General features: G+C 38.6%; 2 protein-coding genes and 1 long non-coding RNA gene across 4 annotated transcripts in view; 1 reads left to right on the plus strand and 2 right to left on the minus strand.

The window, feature by feature from the left end:
* Nucleotides 1-14,799, plus strand: part of LOC131544450 (uncharacterized) — a 25,967-nt gene extending 11,168 nt beyond the window's left edge. The window contains exons 3-5 of one of the 2 annotated variants that reach the window (XR_009272135.1): nucleotides 12,975-13,044; nucleotides 13,147-13,259; nucleotides 14,675-14,799. This is a non-coding gene — a long non-coding RNA (uncharacterized LOC131544450). Of the gene's footprint in view, nucleotides 1-12,974; nucleotides 13,045-13,146; nucleotides 14,147-14,674 lie in introns of those variants that run through there. The other variant, XR_009272134.1, reaches the window with a different exon arrangement.
* On the minus strand, nucleotides 1,901-8,080 carry fgf4 (fibroblast growth factor 4). The gene is made up of 3 exons (XM_058782646.1): nucleotides 6,743-8,080; nucleotides 5,503-5,606; nucleotides 1,901-4,793 (listed from the first exon to the last, which is right to left on the minus strand). Exons 1-3 carry the CDS (start codon nucleotides 7,035-7,037, stop codon nucleotides 4,617-4,619), a joined length of 576 nt encoding a protein of 191 aa, XP_058638629.1. The 5' UTR covers nucleotides 7,038-8,080; the 3' UTR covers nucleotides 1,901-4,616.
* A 56-nt stretch (nucleotides 14,800-14,855) lies between the features above and the next one.
* fgf3 (fibroblast growth factor 3) lies at nucleotides 14,856-18,368 on the minus strand. Its single transcript, XM_058782643.1, has 3 exons — nucleotides 17,003-18,368; nucleotides 15,686-15,789; nucleotides 14,856-15,248 (listed from the first exon to the last, which is right to left on the minus strand). The coding sequence occupies exons 1-3, from the start codon at nucleotides 17,277-17,279 to the stop codon at nucleotides 14,859-14,861; spliced, it is 771 nt and encodes a 256-aa protein (XP_058638626.1). The 5' UTR covers nucleotides 17,280-18,368; the 3' UTR covers nucleotides 14,856-14,858.
* Between the last annotated feature and the right edge of the window lie 2,136 nt (nucleotides 18,369-20,504).

Genomic DNA, 20,504 nt, shown 5'->3' on the forward strand with positions numbered 1-20,504 from the left:
TCTTGCGAACCCCAAACTTTGGAATGGGAGTGTATTTGTCTGTGATTGACTGTATTGTTAGACATGTATTGCCTGAGGTCATGTAATGTGTTATTTGTAACATAAGTGGTTTTGACTTGCCCTTGAAGAGCTCTACATGTGTCCCAGCCTCTCTGTTCTTACAGAAGGATGGGCCATACGCATGACCACAGACAATGCCAAAGCAGCCAAAGTGTCTCGTTCCACCTTCCTCCTCTGCTTCCTTCTCCTCCCTTCAGCTTAAAGCCGCCACCTGGCTGCCAGAGCATCAGCAAGTGAATTACTCTCAATATACTTTCTGTTAGCGAACACATTGTTGTGAGCTGTTAGGCCGTTGGCCCGACTTGTGAAGTCTTTGTACTCTTGAGAACTTGAAAGGCCTGTTATGATATAAAGACAGTTTTGGGCCAAACAACTTAATGGAGAAGAAGCACTTGAGAGGTGGATGGATGTTTATTTGGTTGACAGACAATGAAACTGACGCAGATAGGCGGTGAAGAGAAACTATTTTTAGGAGGGCCTTTACAACCCTCATACATGGCAGACTAGGTTTATTGGAGCAAAAAGTTGTCATTCTTCTGGGCAATGATAGGGCTCCATTTAGCCCCAGCTCATGGCCAGGAATACATGTGTATTAAGTGACCACACCTGTCTCACTTCGCCTGTCCTGCTTTAAAGTGATAGGTTTATTTGAATATACTGAGTGCAGAGTGTGTATTGTAAAGTAAGGATCAATGGCATGACGTCAAATTTATTCAAAAATACATTACACAAGCAATTTATACGTACGATGACCTGAATATTCCTCTTCTATTATGAGCATACTTTTAATTTCTGAATTAAATTAACTAAATCAATATTGGTGTTTTTGAAGGGATATAAAGTGAAAAGATTAACTGTTCTTATATCATAATTGTGTGTGTGTATATATATATATATATATATATATATATATATATATATATATATATATATATATATATATTCATTAAATAAGGTTTTTGTCATGTAGTGCAGCCAACATTCAGAAAAATGTGTGATAAAATATAAAATAATCTGACTTTTTATGACAAGTCACAGTTAATTCAGGTATAAAATGTCATGTGTTTCCACTTCCCAAAAACGTATGATATTTATCAATTAATAATTCATTATATTTCTAAAAATACTTGTTTACCTGAAAAATAGATCTTTTTTGAAAATAATAACGAATATGGATGCACATTTATTCAAGGTGTAAGGAAAGTTGTTAATGTTTTTACTTGATGGTTACACCACATGACATGTTTTAAGTTATTAAATTTTAACATGTTATAAATGTTTATATACATATATATATTATTTTATTTCATTTTTATTTTTTATTTTTTTACTATAAGGACCAACCTGAATTCCAACTTGAATTTGGAATGCATTTTAATTTTAATTTTCTCTTTTTTTTTTTGGCCCCCCTCACCCATTGAATGTGAATGTAAGTATCTTTTTAACTGTTCAAAATAAAATAAAGTAAAATAATTAGATCAAAGTTTATAGTTACAGATAGAAGACAACTAAATGGTGTTTGGGTGGATGTGGATTGTCCTTTGTCTTTCATGTCTCCTTTTGTTATCCTACACTTACGTGCCATACAACATGGAAATGCATAACTCTCTTTGCATAAAATGTCAGTTTGTGGATTGTACTAAAGAAAGACAATAGCATTGGCAGTTGATCTAGAGTAAAAGCCAATCGTGGCCTCACAAAGGCCAGTCTGACATATCTGCTCATTAGTCAGCACACAGAAAAAGGAAGGGCCCACACCACTTTAAACGGGGTCCCCTTTCATGGAACCGCATGCCTGGAAGGGCTGCAGTGGAGTCCTCCTCTGAACCTTTGGAAACGTTCACAGAAGTTGAAAGAGAGGTTTCCACTCCCAGGAGTGACCGCTTGGCTTTGTGGATGGCAAAACCACCCAATCTGTAAACTGGGCCTTGGCACGTTAAATAACAGCAGTAGAGTGTCTTGGCAGTGCTGTCCTTGTAGAAATATCAGGCACAGCACTCCAGGCGGGCCGCATAGTCTAGTGACACAAGTCTGTGAGCATATTTTTAGCTTCACCAGGGAAAGGCCCCTTTCTATAGTTATGTTGGGAGATATTCTAGTTTTACGTGTTTTGTGCCTGCAGCACAGCTGTCGGTTTCATTGAACCTTCATGTGCTTTTGTAGGAAGAATTAAAAACACTCAAGACCAGTATGATTTAACATATTTATTAACTTCCATTTAAGTTAGGGTATCATCATGTGCACAGCACATACATCACAATATTTAACAAGACCTGTATAAAACTACAGACAATATTTGGTAAAACAGGATTCAGAGCACACTACTACAGGACTCAGATGTCAGCCCGTTTACTAGAGCTCTGCCATGGATGCAAACACAACTGTATAGGAACTGACAGAGAAATGGTATATAGTTTATTTTAATACACCACATATATCCCTGTTCATAAACACATTAAAAAACATTGTTGTATTGAAAGACGAGGATGTTCTGTTTTCACTAATCTCAGGCTACTAGGTCATGCCTGTTGATATTGCATTTTTTGGTTAAACAAATCAAGACCAATGCTTTGTGTCAGTTCTACATTGTAATGAGGGTCAGAGGGACAATTTGCCTTCAGTGGCCATTCGGTCTATTGTAAACAACATCCACACTGATGCAAATCATGTCCATTTGGAAAGAGGTTTGGCACAGCAGTGTAAAAGAGAAGCACGGACAACTCTCCCTCCGGCCTTAGCTCAGGTAGCTCAGAGTCATCAAGTGAAACTAATTGATGTGCACATCCAGGCAGGACTTGGTAAGAAACAAATGGCAAATTTGGATACGTAACGACTGAAATACCACAGCTTTGAGATTACACTAAATAAAACCATGTGAATGTGTTCATGCTTTTGAGGTCAATCAAAATTGTCCTTTAATGCCTTCTTTAAAGCTTCTTGAAGCCCATCCATTTTCAGGTTAGTTTACACTCCGGTACATTTATAGTTTCTTTCAATTAAGTGTACCTGCAGGCCATTTCGATGAAAATAAGGAATGCTTTTTTAAAGATAATCTCTCGAATATATGTAGGTTTTTAAAGGTTCAAGATGGAAAGCTTGTTCATCCCTGCATGAATGCATCATATCTTAATGTTTATTTTATAATCATATACCATGTTTAAAGCAGCTTCTCAGTTTTGCACCATATTGCATTTACAAAATATATAAAGAAAAATATAGGGTTACTGGTTGAGCATATAGTATAGTCTAACAGCTGTCTGCAAATATTTCCAACATGATTATCCTTTCTAAAAGTAAATCACAGGGTAAAGATAGCTCAAACGTGACAAGGCGCAACTAGGACGCAATGGCCGCCAGAACTTCACAGAGTAGCAGTAGCCTCAGAAGACTCAGAAGAGCAACTTAGAACTAAACATTCTATGTCAGCTGATTTTCAAAGTAGGAAACTGTCAGTTGGAAACTGCATGAGGTAGAAAAGGACAAAAAAAAAAAAAAAAAGTGGGCAATACGCCTCCTCCTAACTCACTGTGGAAGTTGTTTTTACCTTAACTCTTCGTTCACTTACACACAACACTGTCATTTCTTTGTTTCTGTGTTACCACCATAGAAAAATACTGATCTTTAACATGACTGATTTCCCCCCAGACACCCAGCAAAGACGGACTTGAACTTGGCTTTGTACAGTATGGCTCTTTAAAGGGGCTCAGGGTACAGTATCTGCACTGCAATGCCTTTGAATTTTTAAATTCATGTCTGTATGTTAAAGAAGCTACTTCTCTCTATCCAGAGCCTTAGAGATGTGACAAAGATTGACTGCAGATAAGTTCAAAGTTCAACCCCCCGGCAGAGCTAAAAACAGATTTGAAGGGGTAGAACTTCAGTAAGCTAGAGTAAGCCGATACTGCTTCAGTTAGATCCGAGCTCCGCACAAAGGAGCTCAGACATTGGACAATTGCTCCAGTGCTAATACTATGGGGGTTGATACACCTTAACGATTGGAGGCTTGACCTAAGACTTACATATTCTTTCCAACGAAGGATCTTAGTCAGAGTAGACGCCATATTTAATTTTTCGTGATTGAAAACGGGGCTGCGACGGATAGTGTTTCTCTCAGTGTTGATCGTTCAGCAGATGCGAAATTGAAATGCGTCTTTCCAAAACCTTCCCAATGGCTACACCATTTGTTCTGAAAATTAGAAACCTTGTTTTCATTCGCGAGAAAATAAATATGGCGTCTACACTGACTAGCCTACCTCTCCAAAAACGTTGCTTTGGAACAACACAAACAGTGCAAAAAAAAAAAAAAAAAAAAAGTACATTGTAGGAATTTCACTTGTAATATGAACACGTGGTAGCAGCAATGAGGATAAATTAACAAATAACAAATAAATTAATTGTTGTCTTCCACCTCGGAAAGAGGACGTTGTGATGAATATAAAATCAACAGATATAAATAGTCTAATATTTACATACATGACACGATACACTTAACCTCACATGTAACTTCTGTAGAAAGTGCATCGTCGTTCCTCCGCCTTGCGCCCCTCCAAATGAGCTCAAATTCTAGGCAAGAAATGTGTCACCGTCATGGATGTCGATACTCGATTTCCTTTTTTTGTTTTGCCAGTCTTACTTAGTCCGATGTACATGCCGGGATGTGCCAGCGATTCGTACGCATTGTAATTATTTGCAAGGAGCTTTTCTCTAAACTTGCATTCATCTGTGAACTGCATCTACAATAAAAAAAAAGGGACATAGCAATTATTATTTTCATTGACATTTCATTAGACCGTCATAACATATAGGCCTTATCATCGGCATTTTGATTAAATAATAGCCTATATCGACGTTCTTTTTACAGCGATGATTTTTATGGCGCAAACAGAAGAAATTGTCTATCATATTTTAAAATCTACAACTTTGATCTGTCCTCATGATTGTTTTGCGAGGGACAACCGAAGTTAATAGAACCATGGCTTGGCCTGACTGGTTTAAAATGACATATATCATCAAATTACGCGATTTCTTGGTCATAGAAACGTGTAGGTGTTTTGGGGGTCTTTGGTCAGTCTATGCGTGAAGAAATCGGAGAGGGTAGCAGAGTGGTGTTTGGGTGGTCCTCTTTGGCCAGTTCATCTTTACTCTGACTGGGAAGGACAGTAGGTGCATGTGTTGGCTGGCAATGCTAAGAATGGAATGCGTAGTCCGAATGATCTACTGCGCTACCGTTCCTGGGTTTGTCCGTCCCACAATGAAAACACCACTAGTCACTGGAAGCACGCCACAACTGAGTTCAACAATGTAACGCTGTCGGAGACTGTGGGACGGGGAGGGGGGAGGTCGGTGGTGAGGGGATACATCTCAAGTACAGGGTGATATGTCATCGAGCTCTGATAAGAACATTCACGGGCGGAAACCCGTTGTAAATCATTTCATACTCACAGATCCGAAAAGCTTCCCTTTGCTGTTCATGGCCACGAATAGCCCGCTCCGGACGCCAAACAGTGTCACAACTCCCCTCTCTACCGGAGATATCTCAAGAAGACCTTAAACACACAACAAAGAAAATAAATGACCTTGTTTGGCTTATATCTTTAGCCCTGTCTGGCAACTCCCAACCATGACTGCCTTTCTAAAAATTGTACGTGTTTACGTTTAAGTTGCCAGAGCATCCTTTTTGAAGGAAATGACACTTTCCGCCTCTTCAAATTTCCCAAACGTAATATCGCATCTATTCTTTCTCTGTAAAACCACTAAGATGTATATTTAAATGACTTCTGCTTTATTTTAAACGACGTCTTTGCCCCAATGAATCACTATCAATGTTTTATTAAATTGAAGCTTCAGATCCTTGACCACTTTAGATGGGTCTAAGGAAAACTTGTAACAATGTTTCTCGTTTAATGGTAACATAACTACTGTTTGTTTAGTCTGTGATGGATGTTGACAAACATAACCAGTAGCCTACTTCTTGAGTTTGTTCTTAGAAACATATGAAGTGCGTCAACACAGATGTTTAGAACACAGATGTTATACATTGCATTTGCCTTGAATTTACATTAGGTTGAAATTCTTAAAGTTGTGGTCTCAGAAATGTTTTGTTTTATCCTAATGTCCAAAGAAGACATTTTAAATTCCAAAACAATTTAATCTGTAGTTCTTTAGTAAACTGAACATTCTCTAAAGAAGTATACAGCAACTGAACAACCTATACAGCCTAAATGGTTCTGAACCAAAGAATCACTGAAGAACCTTTATTTTCTAAAAGAGTGAAGGGTTAATCTACCGTAAAGGATGAGTTTATCTCGCTCCTAACTTTAGGTTTGGGATTTTGGCCCGGTTCCTGTCCTGCTCTGGTTACAGAGACCTGTTGCGTGCGTAACGCAGGATGCCAGATGCTGGTGCACTATCACACCTGACTTGATTCGGGAAATTTAAATGGAAGCGCTACAACAGGCTTTGTTGATGTTATCAAACATGGCATGATGTTGAATTCGTGTTTTATTACAATTATTTTTACTGACTAACAGCCACTGCGCGTTATTTGTGTTCATAAAGGATTCTTTACTTTTCTTAATTCTGTAAGCTAATTCTTTTTCGTAATTCAATTTCATTTGGGTGACAGTTTCAAATCCAACAGCCGATTCAGCATGCATAAGTACAAATAACAGATGAAACTTACTGTAACGGTTTTCGTTGTGCACGCCGGTAATTCTACCGTCCGGTAATACTTGGAGATGAAACCCGATGCCAACATTGCAGTAGAGACGTCGCAGTCTTTTAATGCCCGTGAGATAATCACTGTCCCTGCTGATATCTCTTTTTTCTCCGGGGATTCTGGCTAGAGAACGCGAGTAGAGGGTCTCCCAGTGTCGCTCCACGGGTCCGTTCTGCCCACCGGGCAGCGGAGCGCAGCGCACTGAGCTTGTCATAAGCCCTAAGACCAGTATTGGTAATAGGGCCGAATGGACACTCATCCTTCTGAGCGGTACGTGAGCGTCTGAAAGAGTTGAAGACACCAAACTACCGTCTTTCTCTGTATTTGTGTCGGCAGCCAAAAAGACGCACAAAACGGCTTACTCACGGACAGAGCTACGGACAACCCTAGTGAGCGGCATGAAGTCGCGCTCAGTGGGTTTCCTCTCAAGACACTACACTTCAGACTGGTGTTCAAGCTGTTTTGTTTTCACACAAAAGTTGGAAAATGTTGACCGTCAATTCTAGCCTCGCTCAGCCATGCTACTTTTCCCTTGCCGACGATATTTATATCTGCAGCGAAATTACATCACACACTACCTAGTGCATGACGGAGCAGCCTTCTGCGCCACTCTGAGCACACTGATTCCTTATAATGTGCGCACGTCCATGCCGTGGGCAGTGAGACTACAGCGCGCGTGTGTGTGCGCGTGCGAGTGAGAGAGGCAAACGTCATAACCGATCCCTTACAATAAAACAACATTCGTTAACTTTGACAGTGCAATGCCGTTGTCAATGGGAATAATGTCTTTATCAGTCTCAAATCTGCGTCTGAATGATTTCAACGCAAGAAGCTGTCACCTCGGGTATTATTGCTTTGATGCGCCTATAATAATTTTTTTTTTCTTAACTACCTTCAGTGATATAAGAGTGTGTCATTAAGTGACAAATGATGGTAGCCTACTACTTTTTTTGCAGAATGTATCCAGCGATAATGATCCGTTGCTATGGTTACCCGCGTTCTGAAACTATATTTCTTTTCGCGAAGGTCTATTTGGCGGCAGGTGGAAAGTGCCATAGCTTTTTGTCGTTACTGAAAAGTATTTTTAAAATCAAATGTTTCATATTAAATACGTGGAATTAAGTTCAGTGTAGGCTATGCGCTTTGCAAAACCCCTCAACAGTTCGCTTTATATATAGTTGAGTCTTTGTGTAGGCTTCCTTTATAATCGGACAGAAATAAAATAATTTATGTATGGGAGGATGTATCGGAAATCACAACGTTAACAGACTGCAGTGTCAGGCAGGAGACCGTTCTAACAATAACAGGAAAAAAACAAAAGTCGAATTCGAACGAATTGCAAATACAAATTCAAGAAAAAAAGCGGCCCTGTTCCGCGAAAGAACAATACTCTGGAAAAATAAAATAAGGAAGTGGTATGCTTATTATGACATAAATTGTTATGAAAATGACACAGACGTTGATGTGCAAACATAATTTCTGAAGTCTGTAAAGGAGCTTTTGCACATCCCTCTGACAGCGTAAAGACCGCTATATAATTCAGCCTGACAATGCTGCAGCTGACCTCTTACGAGTGTCTAGTTGTGAATGTTGTGCGTCAGAGCATTGTGGGGGAGAACGTGTAAACCGCTGGAAACATCACACTGTGAGTCAAGCTCTCTCCGCGGCCCCGGGTAATGCGCGCTCCCTGCTGCTAGTGTAGAGGATGCGACGTAAAACGGAAAGACCATGGGGGATGGTGAAAACACTTATCAACATAAAAGTAAGACACCTACTTGAAACCTCAAAAGATTGTAATTTGCGTTACTATTGATAGAGGCTTTCGTAAGGATTGTACGTGAAAATAATTCCGCCCAGAATGAACACCTCTTTAACGCTCCGACTGCTCAGGCTGAATGAATAGGCTACTCGAGGGTGTATTTACTATATTGGAGCAAATTACGGGTTTAATTACACATCCGTTTATAGGAGAAGGACTCTTTTATGTTCTGTTGTTTACAAACAAACAAGTTCCTCTTCGAGGACAGTTAGTAAATTTGCCTGTTCACGATACAGTGGCGTATACAAAAGTATTTGGATACTTTTACCACACATGGTGAAAGTGAATAATTCGCGTTGCATGATAAAAACAAAATAAGTTTACAGTTCAAATAATTAAACACTAGATTTAATGTTTAAAATTAAGACAGGTGTTTGTTAATTATACTCTGTTAGGACACCCGTGTGAACTTGCGGTAAACTTACTTCATGTATTACAAAAAAAAAAAAAAAAAGGAAAAAAAAAAAATGAGAAGAATCCAAGGCACATCTTCTGGTCCAAAAAAAGTTAAAAAAAAATAAATAAATAAAAATTTTAAAAAAGCCTTTTCACATTCTGGCCATCTCAATAAACATTAAAAATGCCTAAAACTCGAAGTATTTAACTCTAAAATCATTTATTTGCAGATATTTTGTTATTTAGCTTTAGGTGTGTCCACAAATGTATAAATGGGGCACTATACGTATTTATAATTTTTACTTAATTTTTAACTGTTTTATTTTATTTATTTATTTATTTTTCATTTATTTATGTATGTATTAAACATTTTGACTTTGCACATTTACTTCTGCATAGCATTAACAATATTAGGAACAAACTATATTGAAAGAAAATTAAATAAATCAATTTGTTCATTTGTCATTTGTTATCCACCCCAGTGTATTTGTATTTTGAGGGAGTGGTCAAATGTCCAAAACTTCATTAATTAAATAAGGTAGGCCTGTTGATTTAAAAGTAGATGGGCCGATATATACTTCTCTGGGGCTGATTTGTTTATACAAATCATTATGGCAAACAAACAAACAAAAAGTTCCCTTCCCATAACTCTTGCTTGCCCCGCCTTTGTTTCGCATGACAACGTTTCCTCCAGACAGAGCACTCTCATCTCTTAACTTCAAAAAGGAGAGTTGAATACCATCTAGACACAGAGCCTGTTACCCAAATTGCTTAACGTGTGTCTTGGCGATCCCACCCATCCGAGCTCTGACGGTTCACTAAATGTTGCTTGCTGATGGGGGTCTTCTGCACACAGGAATGGGTCGTTTGTCAAGCGGTTCATTTGATCTAAGAATGTGTGGCTGGTTTTATACATGTTGGCGGCACAGACACTGATCAAACAGACTGTTGTTTTTTGACCCATTCGGATACCCAAATCGAAAAGGCGTGTAATGCTTTATAGCCACTGCTGAATTATCATGACAAAAACTCAAACGGTCTTTATCAGATGTTATATTTAGACCCACACACCATGCTTTCGTAATTTAGTCTGCCGCTGACCGATAACGAACGTCTAATACCTATAAATGAAAGCCATTGTTACATTTTAAACCGAGTGTTTGCCGTTGATATAGAAATAGCAACAAACAAATGCTACACATTTTAACTAGTCTAGTCTCTTACAGCTGTATCAACTTGAATACAAGCAGCGGAATGAAGTGAATTTAATAATAACAGGGCGCTCAGCCGCTCTCCATGGTGCTGCATGCAGTCGCGCTCAACCGCCTCAGATCCGCCTCTCAGATGTGTGTGGAAACGAGACGATTTCGTTCAGTCAGACGCTTTAAAAGGTGTGGGGTTAAAACAAAGAGATGGTTTATAGATTCTTTTGTTGAATAATAATGTCGTGAATATGTAATGACGGGCCGTGAGAAACTGACTTGTGCTGTGAGATGAATTAGTTGCAGTGCTCTAGGAATTGATAAATCAGGCACAATTCTTTCAACCGTGAGTTCTCACAGTAATACAGTGATATTATTATAGTGTGCTGGATTTACTGAGCGAGTGTTTAGAGGGCCTGTAACTCCTCTAATATCTCTTCTCAAGTTAATAACTTTTACCGCTCTTTAATTGCAGCACACCTCAAAAAAACATCTTGATAGGTCTATCAAACACAGAAGTGACAACCCGCCCTTCAAATTCTAGATTTATTGCGAGGACAGCACTAGCAAACCTTTGATAACGTTATCCACAGAAACTGGTCAGAAGTCAGTGCTTCCCTCTATTGGACACTTTTGGAAACACAGTGACGGAAGAATTTGCTAACTGAGACTGCTGAGATGTTGGAGTGCATTAACCTTCCTGAGATCGTGTTAGTGTGACTAATTCAAATAGGATTTATTTTGCCCAGACAGTTAGGCCTAGGCTACAGTAAAGTTTACAAATAGCTTTATTGAACAAAGACAGAAAAGTTTGCTGTGTGTTAGTCGAATTTATTTTCACTGCTTTTAAAGCCTGTGCTTATATCTCAAACATGACTTTGTTCAGAGCTTTTTCTTCGCCTATTATAATGGTATTTTTAGTAATAGTCTAAAATGTGAAGCATTTTACAGCTTAACACTCTTTTCTGATTGTCGATTCTGTGTCATTTCATCAGATAAGCTATCAGCATTAATAAATGTATCACTTAAAAAAACAGTCAAGCTGGAAGCAATATGGTGTGATGTTAGTGCAGAGGTCAGCAGCTCTACAAAGATGGCCAGTAGGAGGCCTGTCTGTACGAACAAAGACCCCTCAGGCTCCGCTGGGTCAATACTTGAGGAATTCCTGACGATACCAATTAGATGGGCACGAGGAGCAGCCCTTTGAGGCCCTCGGGCCGGAGAAGAATGAGACTGAATCGCAGTGATTTTAATTGGAGCGGTTTTCACTATAGTCCACGGCTTTAAGTAATTTCTGAGAAAGCACTCGTTGGGTAATTTAATTATCAATCGATTTAAAAACATTATAGTCATTTTGGAAATAATATTCGTTCATTAATTTTTTTTAGCACTTGTACACTTTCTGTTCTCATTGGAAATTACACGTGAGGCGTAATCTCAACACGACCCGACAGTCCGATCTTATGGCCTTATTTTTATTTTTTTGGCAGCAGGGTTAATGAGCGCTTATATGCCCTCGACATGGCGGCAGACGCATCATTGTTGAAGGCAGGTCATCAGAAGTCGCTCTATCGGGACGCTGAACCTTAACCCCTGGGTCTCTGTTTACTTGTTATATGCCACTGAACTAATAGGGGCGTCGTGTGCCTGAATAGGTAGTTACACTCTTAAAAATAAAGGTGCTTCACGATGCCATAGAAGAACCTTTTTGTCTAAATGGTTCCATAAAGAACCTTTAACATCTGCAGAACCTTTCTGTGACACAGAAGGTTCTGAAAGAAGGTTCTTCAGATAATAAAAAGGTAAGAAAGAGATGGTTCTTTGTGGAACCAAAAATGGTTCTTCTATGGCATCGCTTGAAGAACCTTTTGAAGCACCTTTATTTTTAACCTGCACACAGGTTCAGCGAATTTTGTTGGACAGAATGAGTTTTGTAATTCTCGTTGTAATTTATTTATTTTTTATCGTAAGGTCCTCAGATTTATATATTTAAATAAGCAAACAATTGTCACATTTTTATTAATTTATTTTTCTCTATTCTTGAGTTGGCTGTAAACAGTGATCAGTTAAATCAGTGATGCACTAAAAAAAATGTTTTTGTTTTTGTTTTTTAAGTGTCAAACTGTGTAAAAGGTTGTTAATGGAAGGTTTGATTTCAGACATCTTTATGATATCAGACTTCATACAACTGTTTTTGGATCCAAATGCATACCTTTATTTTTAGAAGAATAAATCGTAAATCTGAATCATGTTACTCATAATTTTGAGGGCAAACCACTTGTTTGTATTATCTGTGATAAGTATCGTAAAGCTGGTGCTATCATAATTTTTTTCATTGGCCAGAGGGAAGAAAGCACTCTTCGGTTTCTGATTAATATGGTGATTTATAGAATATAATATTTGACGTCGCGGAAAGCTTTGATCTCGCCTCCCATGTATTTATGTATGAATGGCTACGTGAAAAATAAGCTATCAGGATGGCAAGACAAAGGTTCATTCAAACAGTTCCATTTATCTAGAGTCCGGCATTCCTGTTAAGTAATATTAGAGTTTGGCATTCATAACAAACTATACAACGCGTTACACTTTCTAAAACATATTTTTTTCATCGGGGATTGCCTTGTTTCTCAGATCACAGGCTCTCGTCGTTTAGAAAAAGGAAGAAGAATGTCTCAAGCGACACGGCTTCCCAGGTTCCCCCAGAGATATGCCATTGTGACCGCCAGGAAGCTCTCGAAGCTGCGAAGTATAGAATAACACGTCTTTTTTTCTCCTATAGATTTCAAAAGCACAGATCTCTGTTCTTACAAGTAGCCGCTCTTCATGCCAAACACAGGTTGTTACGGCAAGTACGTTTTAAAATTATAAAAAAGAATCTTATAGGAGTATATTTTACAAAGTGACTGTGTTTTGCTTTTCTCCCATCGATTTTTTCTTTTCCTTTCTTCTAGATGATGTCACTTGAGGCAGTTAAGAAGAAAGGGGGGATGGTCCCAAGAGGGAGTCCCTTTTTGCTGGACCGCTGAGAGACTTCAATACCTATGCGATCACTATCACAGTCGCGGTGAATATATCTGCAGACACTGCCATTAATTTAGCTGTCAAAGTTTTAATTAAGCTCCATATAATATGTATTATGTAGGCTAGAAACAGAGAATACATGTAAGGTGGGAACCACATAAAGATCATTGATCATTCACTCTTTTGTCCAAAATGCCACTGTATCCTGTATGCTTAGCAATAAAACAATTTGTTTTTGTTTTTTTTCATATAATTTATTGGTGACATTCCTCCAGATGTTTAGCTTTCAGTGTCAAACAATGCCGTTTTAATGCATTACTCAGCTTACAGTGTTCAATACATATGACATTTATCAAAACTATGCTTCAGAGCTGATGTCATTACATATATTTAGACTCAAATTTGTATTAAAAAATAGGAAACTGAAGAGTCTACTCTTACGGGATTGTTCAATTGTTCAAAGGTAACAGTGTTATTCTAACAATGCAGCTATTAAGCTCTTCTGAAGAAAATCTTTGATATTTGGAAGTGTAGAAACTATGTCATCAATAACTTAAAAAACATATAAACAAAATAAATATGTATTACATTAGTAATATACAAAGTACTCCTGATTGCAGTTTAAGAACAGTAGCCTATCACATGTAAGTTAAAAAGCATCTGTTTTATGTGTATGGATCTTTGTTTTCTACTTTATACTTCGATAAGGAAAAAGTGCTTGTCTGTACACCACCTATAAAAGCCGTAGTCCAATACATAACACATCATTGGCATTGTCAAGCACTTGTACAACATCCTAATTTACGATTACAAACATTTACTCTATGTTATCTTGCTCACATAAAAAAGCAAATGACTGTACAGCTATGTACAATAATTACACGTCTTTCCCTGGTGAAAAAAAGTACACTTTCATACTTAAAGTGCTCTATTTTCGTGCACTGATTTTGTACTTAATATACTAAAAATGATTCTTTAGTACTTAATCTTAAGAACATCTAAGTGTACTCAACTGTGCTATTTTGAGACACCATGAATATGAACTAAAATGTGCTAAAAATGTATTTAGGTACCACTTGAAGCCATCTTTCATACAAAGGTGGGTTCAAGTGTACAACAAGTGGTTACTAAATACATTTTTTTAATACAGAGACAGTATGTTAAAAGCACATTTTAGTTCACATTCATGGTGTCTCAAAATAGCACAGTTGAGTACACTTAGATGTTCTTAAGATTAAGTACTAAAGTATAATTTTTAGTATATTAAATACAAAATTAGAGCGCGAAAATAGAGCACTTTAAGTACATTGTGGAAGTGTACTTTGTTTTCACCTGGGTTAGCAGAATAGACTTGAACATGAAAAAAGTGTGAACATGAAAAAACAACGCAAAAGACAAAACTTTCAGTAGTGTTAAATTTGGTCACATGAACCTATCTGGACTGTCTTTGTGTTTCAGATGCAAAAACAAAGCAAAAGGATGTTTCTCTTCATTCTCGGCCCTTCTTGCCACATAATTCCCCAAAAGTTATTTTTTTTTTTTCAACATCATCCTTTCTTGAGAAAATTGTTCCATGTGACTCCTTTGGTCTGTTGGACTCTCAGTGGCTTTGGATCTCTTCTCCATCTGTGTCAAGAGAGTGTTAAATGTCAGCCCTTCTGCTGTGGCCCTTGGAGCCCCTGTGTCGTCGTCTTCTGCGTTCTGCCCGACCCACAGGGGCTCTGTGAGAGCCGGCCTGGTGCCGCTGGCTCTCTCTGAGCTTGCGCACCATCTCATGGTCCTTGTTGCCCAGAACACGGGGCAGGAAGAGGGAAGCTTTGTCCGTGCTCCGTGTCTTAAAGCCCCTCCTGGGCCGGCCCTTCCCGTTGATGGACACGTACCACTGCCTCTTAGAACTGGCACGCCGCTTGCCGCCCCCTGCCCCGGACCCTGTCGGTGGAGGCTGGGTGGTAGCATGGTGCCGTGATGCGTAGGTGTTGTAGCCTAGCTCGTGAATGCGCTCCAGAAACTCACACTCGCGGTTGAAGACTTCCTGAAAGGGTTAAAAAAAATCATATTATTTTATTTTGACATTCATAACTGGACCTGGAACAAGACGCGCCCACAAAAACCTTAGATATTTCTTTAAGAAGTCAACTCCATTTTGTAGAAAACTGGACATTTAAACTGATCCAAAATCTGCACACTTGAATTCTCAGCATCTCAAACACTCACAGTAACCTGGCAAAAGTAAGAACCTCGTATGTGGTTATCACTCTCCGCTGACCAGAAATTTCAGTGACAAGGTCCCCAGTGAGGGAAACAAAACTCAGTAATCAAACTCTCAGTAATCTAGCAGCATGTGGGCATACTCTTTCCGCATGAAAAACACCACCATGTGGTGATAGCCTCAAATAGCCCTTCTTGTTATCTGATCCCACAGCTAGCGAATTTCAGCTACTTGATTTTCCGACGTGACATAACACTTACTGAAGCATACAGACGTCCTTTCTCATTCATAGCCAGGTATCTTCCAGAAAACAAGCCTTTTATCGCCACAACGCCGACATCCACAGCTGTGATCTCGAGTATACCTAGAAAAAGAGGGGAGCAGTTAGTACGCATGCTAGAAATGGAGACGCCTGCAAGTCATTTACAATAGCTTTTCAAATAGCATAAAAATGTGTGGGATACAATACAAGGTCAGTCGAGGTCGGTCATCAGTTTTCACAAACCTGTCATGATTTAGCTAATGTTTGAAAGCATAATTTTGTTCACTTGACGATTAGTTGTATTATTAATTAATGATTCTAGACGTAACTGTTAGAATACAGTCATTAAATAGTTACGTTTATTTACCGTAATATTAATTCATAAAAAATTAAAAAATTCTATAAAAAAAATAATTGACTTATGTCTTTAACTTAATTAAATCACTTGCTTTAAACTTACAATCTCACCCACCTTTAATATTAAACAATTTGCCGTATGAATGTGTGTTGGATTCATTGTAAATATTGTGGTATGTGCTGTTTTAAATGTTATTTTATTTCTGCATAAGTTTTTCGTTGATTGAGTCACAATCTACACAACATACGCTGTCAGGTTAGATATACAGACACTAAACGCCTCTTAAAGAGGATGTTTATTCATCCCCTTTTTCCACTGATTAATGGCTCTCCTCATTCTTCTGTTTCGAATAATCATCCTTTTACGTTGGATAAACACATCCGTTGTCTAAGTCATTATGTTAAATTGTCTGTTGAATTCTGTTTTCATATGGTAATTGTCCATGGGCACTCGGATTTGACTAATTGGAAAACTAAGATAGATAAACGAATGCTGTAATTTAAAGAACGACGATTTAAGATTGTAATGTAGGCTACGAAATTTGACAGGGAATTGTCTTTACGATGTAAGTTATACAATAAAAGTCATTTGAAATGTATCTTGTTACAAAATAATGCAATACAGTTTTTTTTTTTTTCTAACTCGTTGCTTTATTTTCAAGACCTAATTTTTAGCTTTTAGTTACAAGTTGTGCAGTCCGCAAAAGCGCTCTCATCGTTAGTTTAATCTTCATTTTACTGTGGTAAGAACGCTGATTAAAATTTTTATATTCGTCCATTTAACATAAGCCGGGCAGGGTGAATTATTGTTCGATGTTAATTGTTTAATGCGCAAGGCGCCTCCCGAATACTGTCAGCGCACAATGTTTTCCAATGTAGGATTTGCACAATTACGCAAGTCTCATACCGCACAGAAATTGACATTCACAAACATGAAAGGCGAGAACGGTTTACTCACTGAAAGGATTGTTTTCATCAAGAGATCCGTCTATTTTCCCGTTCGGGTGAATTTGCAAATGATATTTTGTGGCGCAGTAAAGTTTCCTGCGTCTTGGAGCTCCTCCGAGGTGCTCGTAAACCCCGCCGCGTCCACCAGCATCTCGCCGCTGCCTTGGGTCACACGCCTGGCCCCTGGCACAAGGCGCCCTTGGGGTCCTGGTCAGCCTCGGAGCCAGAGATTCCTGTAAACTCGGATCCAAGGAGCTCAGTAACAACAAGAGCAGAATTATAACCATTGTGGCATGGCGGGATGTCGGCAAAATCTCGCTGGAATAGAAAGAGCTGGCACACGGGGTCCCATCAAAGAAGTACCATTTGTCAGTGATCCAGTCAACTGAACATTAAAATCAAAACGTGCTGTATCCTTCTGTCCCCTCTTTAAAATGTCGCGGTCATCTGTTAGAACCGGCTTGGTGGCGACAGCATGGGTTCGCCTCGTTGGTGCTCATGGGTTCCACTCTGCTCTCCAAGCAGACTGTATCTGACCGAGGAGGAGAAAACAGCCAGTCGGTTTCACAGGGAGCCTATCGTGAGATTTCGCTGATCGACAGTGTGCACAGAAATAAAAGAGCCCTCCTGCAACAATAGCCCGAACCCCGACCAATTGATACAAAGGAAAAGGGGAGGCAAGGTATCAGTCTTGTGTGAACCAAGAGGTTGCAGCGTGGATAAAATTACACAGCACTACACACGGTGGCTTACAGCGGAAAACCGCATCACAAAGAGAGAGACATCCAAGGGCAGAGTTTGCTTCTTTTGAAAGATCCGAAAATTATATTTAAGCATGAACACTGGACTGGGAGAGCCGCTATTGATTCTCTTTTCATGCCTGTTGGCACTTTCCGACAGTGATGTTAACATTCATAGACATACGCACGTGGCTTTAATTGATCCACATTTATGTATGGAATGTTTCTGACTCATAATATAAAGCAGTGACTGACAACACAAAATAGTCTGGACAATATCCAAAAAAAAAATAATAATCAGTAAAAGTCACTTGCAACGGGAAAAGTTCATGATGAGGCATGGGTTATGCATTTACAAGAAAAATAAATCGTTTTACGCGGTTCTTTTGCTTATTAGGTGCACAGTAATTAACAGCGATTTTATTCTTTTAAATATGAACCAAACCATGATTCAGGCGCGTCCAGCCCCCCTTACATTTAATGTGATATTACATTGATGCGGAATGCCTTCAGTAGACAGCCCATTATCATTCCTCATAGCTACATTTCAATCGTTCATTCCAAATATTTTATAGGCTATGAAGCACAGGTTGTGAGAGTAGGCTAGTTAAGATAACGCTCGGAATAAACCGATCAAGACCTGTTTCCCATTCATTGCATTCCGTAGAAAACATGCAGCTACATTTCCCTGCATTTGAGAAGAAGAAATCCAAAAATTCCGTTTCCCGAAGTTTCTATCTTGATTTTGGAGAGAAAAAATTAAAAATTAGGCTACATATTCCATTCCCTCTCAAACATATTTCACGCCCATTTATTTTTGTCTTAATCTAGCAGGCCATACTAAAACTGCGGTAGCATGCATCTTCTCTCAGGAACCAGACTGCAAGTGCGACTCAAAGCCCTACAGCCACTTACACTCAAGCTCCTGGTGTGTGCTGCTAGTGGGTGGAAGAGTAACACGCAAATGACTTCTGCCTAAATTGCTTCCATCTTGGTCGCATTATGGTTACCATTCTCGTAATTAGCACCATCATCTACAAATCTCCCTGCCCTTTGGCGTAACACCAGCGCATGCTATAGAAAACCTCTTGGGAAGGCACCCTTCATTCATCTTCTCTTTCCATACATGACTTGGAGTCCCTGAGTGTTTGTCACACTGTTTTAAAACAGGTAGCTGCTCCTAATAACTTATTAGTCGCTGCAGAGCCAGTGTGTGTCAGACTAGACGGAGAGTATATGAGCCTACTGATGTACATCACGAGCCGCTCTGGTGACCGTCTCTGAGAGAGACGCTCTTGATGTGGTTTGATCCTGACAGAGGGTTGCATTTCTGATGTGGTCGGCTGTTTCTTTCTGGAAGTATTTTAATTACGGCCCACAGCCGCCCACAAAGCCCAGCAGTAATAATCAGTATGAGAGAGAGAGAGGAGGAGAGAGAGAGAGAGAGAGAGAGAGAGAGAGAGAGAGGAGGGGGAGTTCACTCAGGATGTTGCCGATTATTTTGAAGCTGAACGGTTAAATCGTACCATGTTAAAGTCGTTTTCTTTATCACGCCCTCATTTATCACTTTAACTTCTTCGCGACCCTTTGCTTTTTAAATTAAACAAAGGGAAATTGGGGACTGTTGGAAAATTGGATGAGATGTTGTGCTAACAGTTTAACCAATTAGAAACGAGCTATCATGATAGTTTATTATTGGATTTTGTGTGTAAATAAATAGATGTTAAACGATAAAACTATCATCAGAATAAGTAGGTTTTTTGTTTTGTTTTGTTTTTTCAATTTGATATATAATAACATATAATAGCCTATGTACACAAGCTTATCATCTAAATGTTCAAAAATGTAATATCGGGCTAAGCAGAAATACCAAAAAGACTGAGACAACATAAGACGCTGTATAGATAAGAAATGGGGGTCTTAACAAATACAGAAAGACAAAAAACATACATGAATATGAAAATTGAGTTAAAATATTTCCTGTAGGCATACCTTTACCGTTTTGAATTCAGTTGTTTGAGATTAAATGAGGGTGTGTATTATAATAATAGTTTTGAAAAAGTAAATTTTATTACCACAGTGAATTCATGCATAACATTTAAAATGGATGTGTTTTCTATTAGTGTTACAGCCCACCCTGGAAGTGCAGCCGGCACTCTTTGTACTCCACATTAATTTATGGCATGAATTTGTAGCATACAGACATGGGGATATTACATAAACGTTTGAGATACATAGCACACAACTACACAAGTCGCTGCTAAATGAAATGCATTAGACACCAGTCTCCTGTATTGTTATATAATAAAATATGTGAATACGCACCTTCTGATTATACACATCCTTTCTGCTTCAGATTTTTACAGATCACGTGGTAATATGTTGTAATATTTAACCTGTTTTATCTGCAAAGAAAATATATTGACCAGTGTCAATCATGATTGTCACTCAGCTGTTGAAACATTTAAAGCACAGTTCAAATGGATGGAGCAAATTACTCTTAACACGACTCTAAATATTTCTTTATTTATTACACAAAAGTAAATAAAATGCAATTTAAAAAAAAAAAAGATATACTGTACACTGATGATCTATACTTTAAAATGAATTTTGTTGTTATATTTAATCCAGTTGATTATTTGAACTGAATGAACATAACACAATTTGCATGTTACCACATATTGACTAAAGACTTTTAGAGTGAATAGATTTTCTAAGCAAAACAAAAAGGGCTTTAGAGCTTGATGCCATAGAAGATGCCTTTTAGGTTCC

This window comes from Onychostoma macrolepis, chromosome 07, assembly GCF_012432095.1.
Source record: "Onychostoma macrolepis isolate SWU-2019 chromosome 07, ASM1243209v1, whole genome shotgun sequence".
In the NCBI taxonomy this organism is placed as follows: Eukaryota; Metazoa; Chordata; class Actinopteri; order Cypriniformes; family Cyprinidae; genus Onychostoma; species Onychostoma macrolepis.

What these genes read in the sequence shown, in the direction of transcription:
- fgf4 (XM_058782646.1), bottom strand. Translation starts at nt 7,037, where the DNA reads ATGAGTGTCCATTCGGCCCTATTACCAATACTGGTCTTAGGGCTTATG. An exon ending in GCACAACGAAAACCGTTACA is followed by an intron (nt 5,607 to 6,742) that starts GTAAGTTTCATC and finishes TGTGTGTTTAAG; the next exon opens with GTCTTCTTGAGATATCTCCG. An exon ending in AAGGGAAGCTTTTCGGATCT is followed by an intron (nt 4,794 to 5,502) that starts GTGAGTATGAAA and finishes TTTTTATTGTAG; the next exon opens with ATGCAGTTCACAGATGAATG.
- fgf3 (XM_058782643.1), bottom strand. Translation starts at nt 17,279, where the DNA reads ATGGTTATAATTCTGCTCTTGTTGTTACTGAGCTCCTTGGATCCGAGT. An exon ending in TGATGAAAACAATCCTTTCA is followed by an intron (nt 15,790 to 17,002) that starts GTGAGTAAACCG and finishes CTCTTTTTCTAG; the next exon opens with GTATACTCGAGATCACAGCT. An exon ending in AAGGACGTCTGTATGCTTCA is followed by an intron (nt 15,249 to 15,685) that starts GTAAGTGTTATG and finishes TAACCCTTTCAG; the next exon opens with GAAGTCTTCAACCGCGAGTG.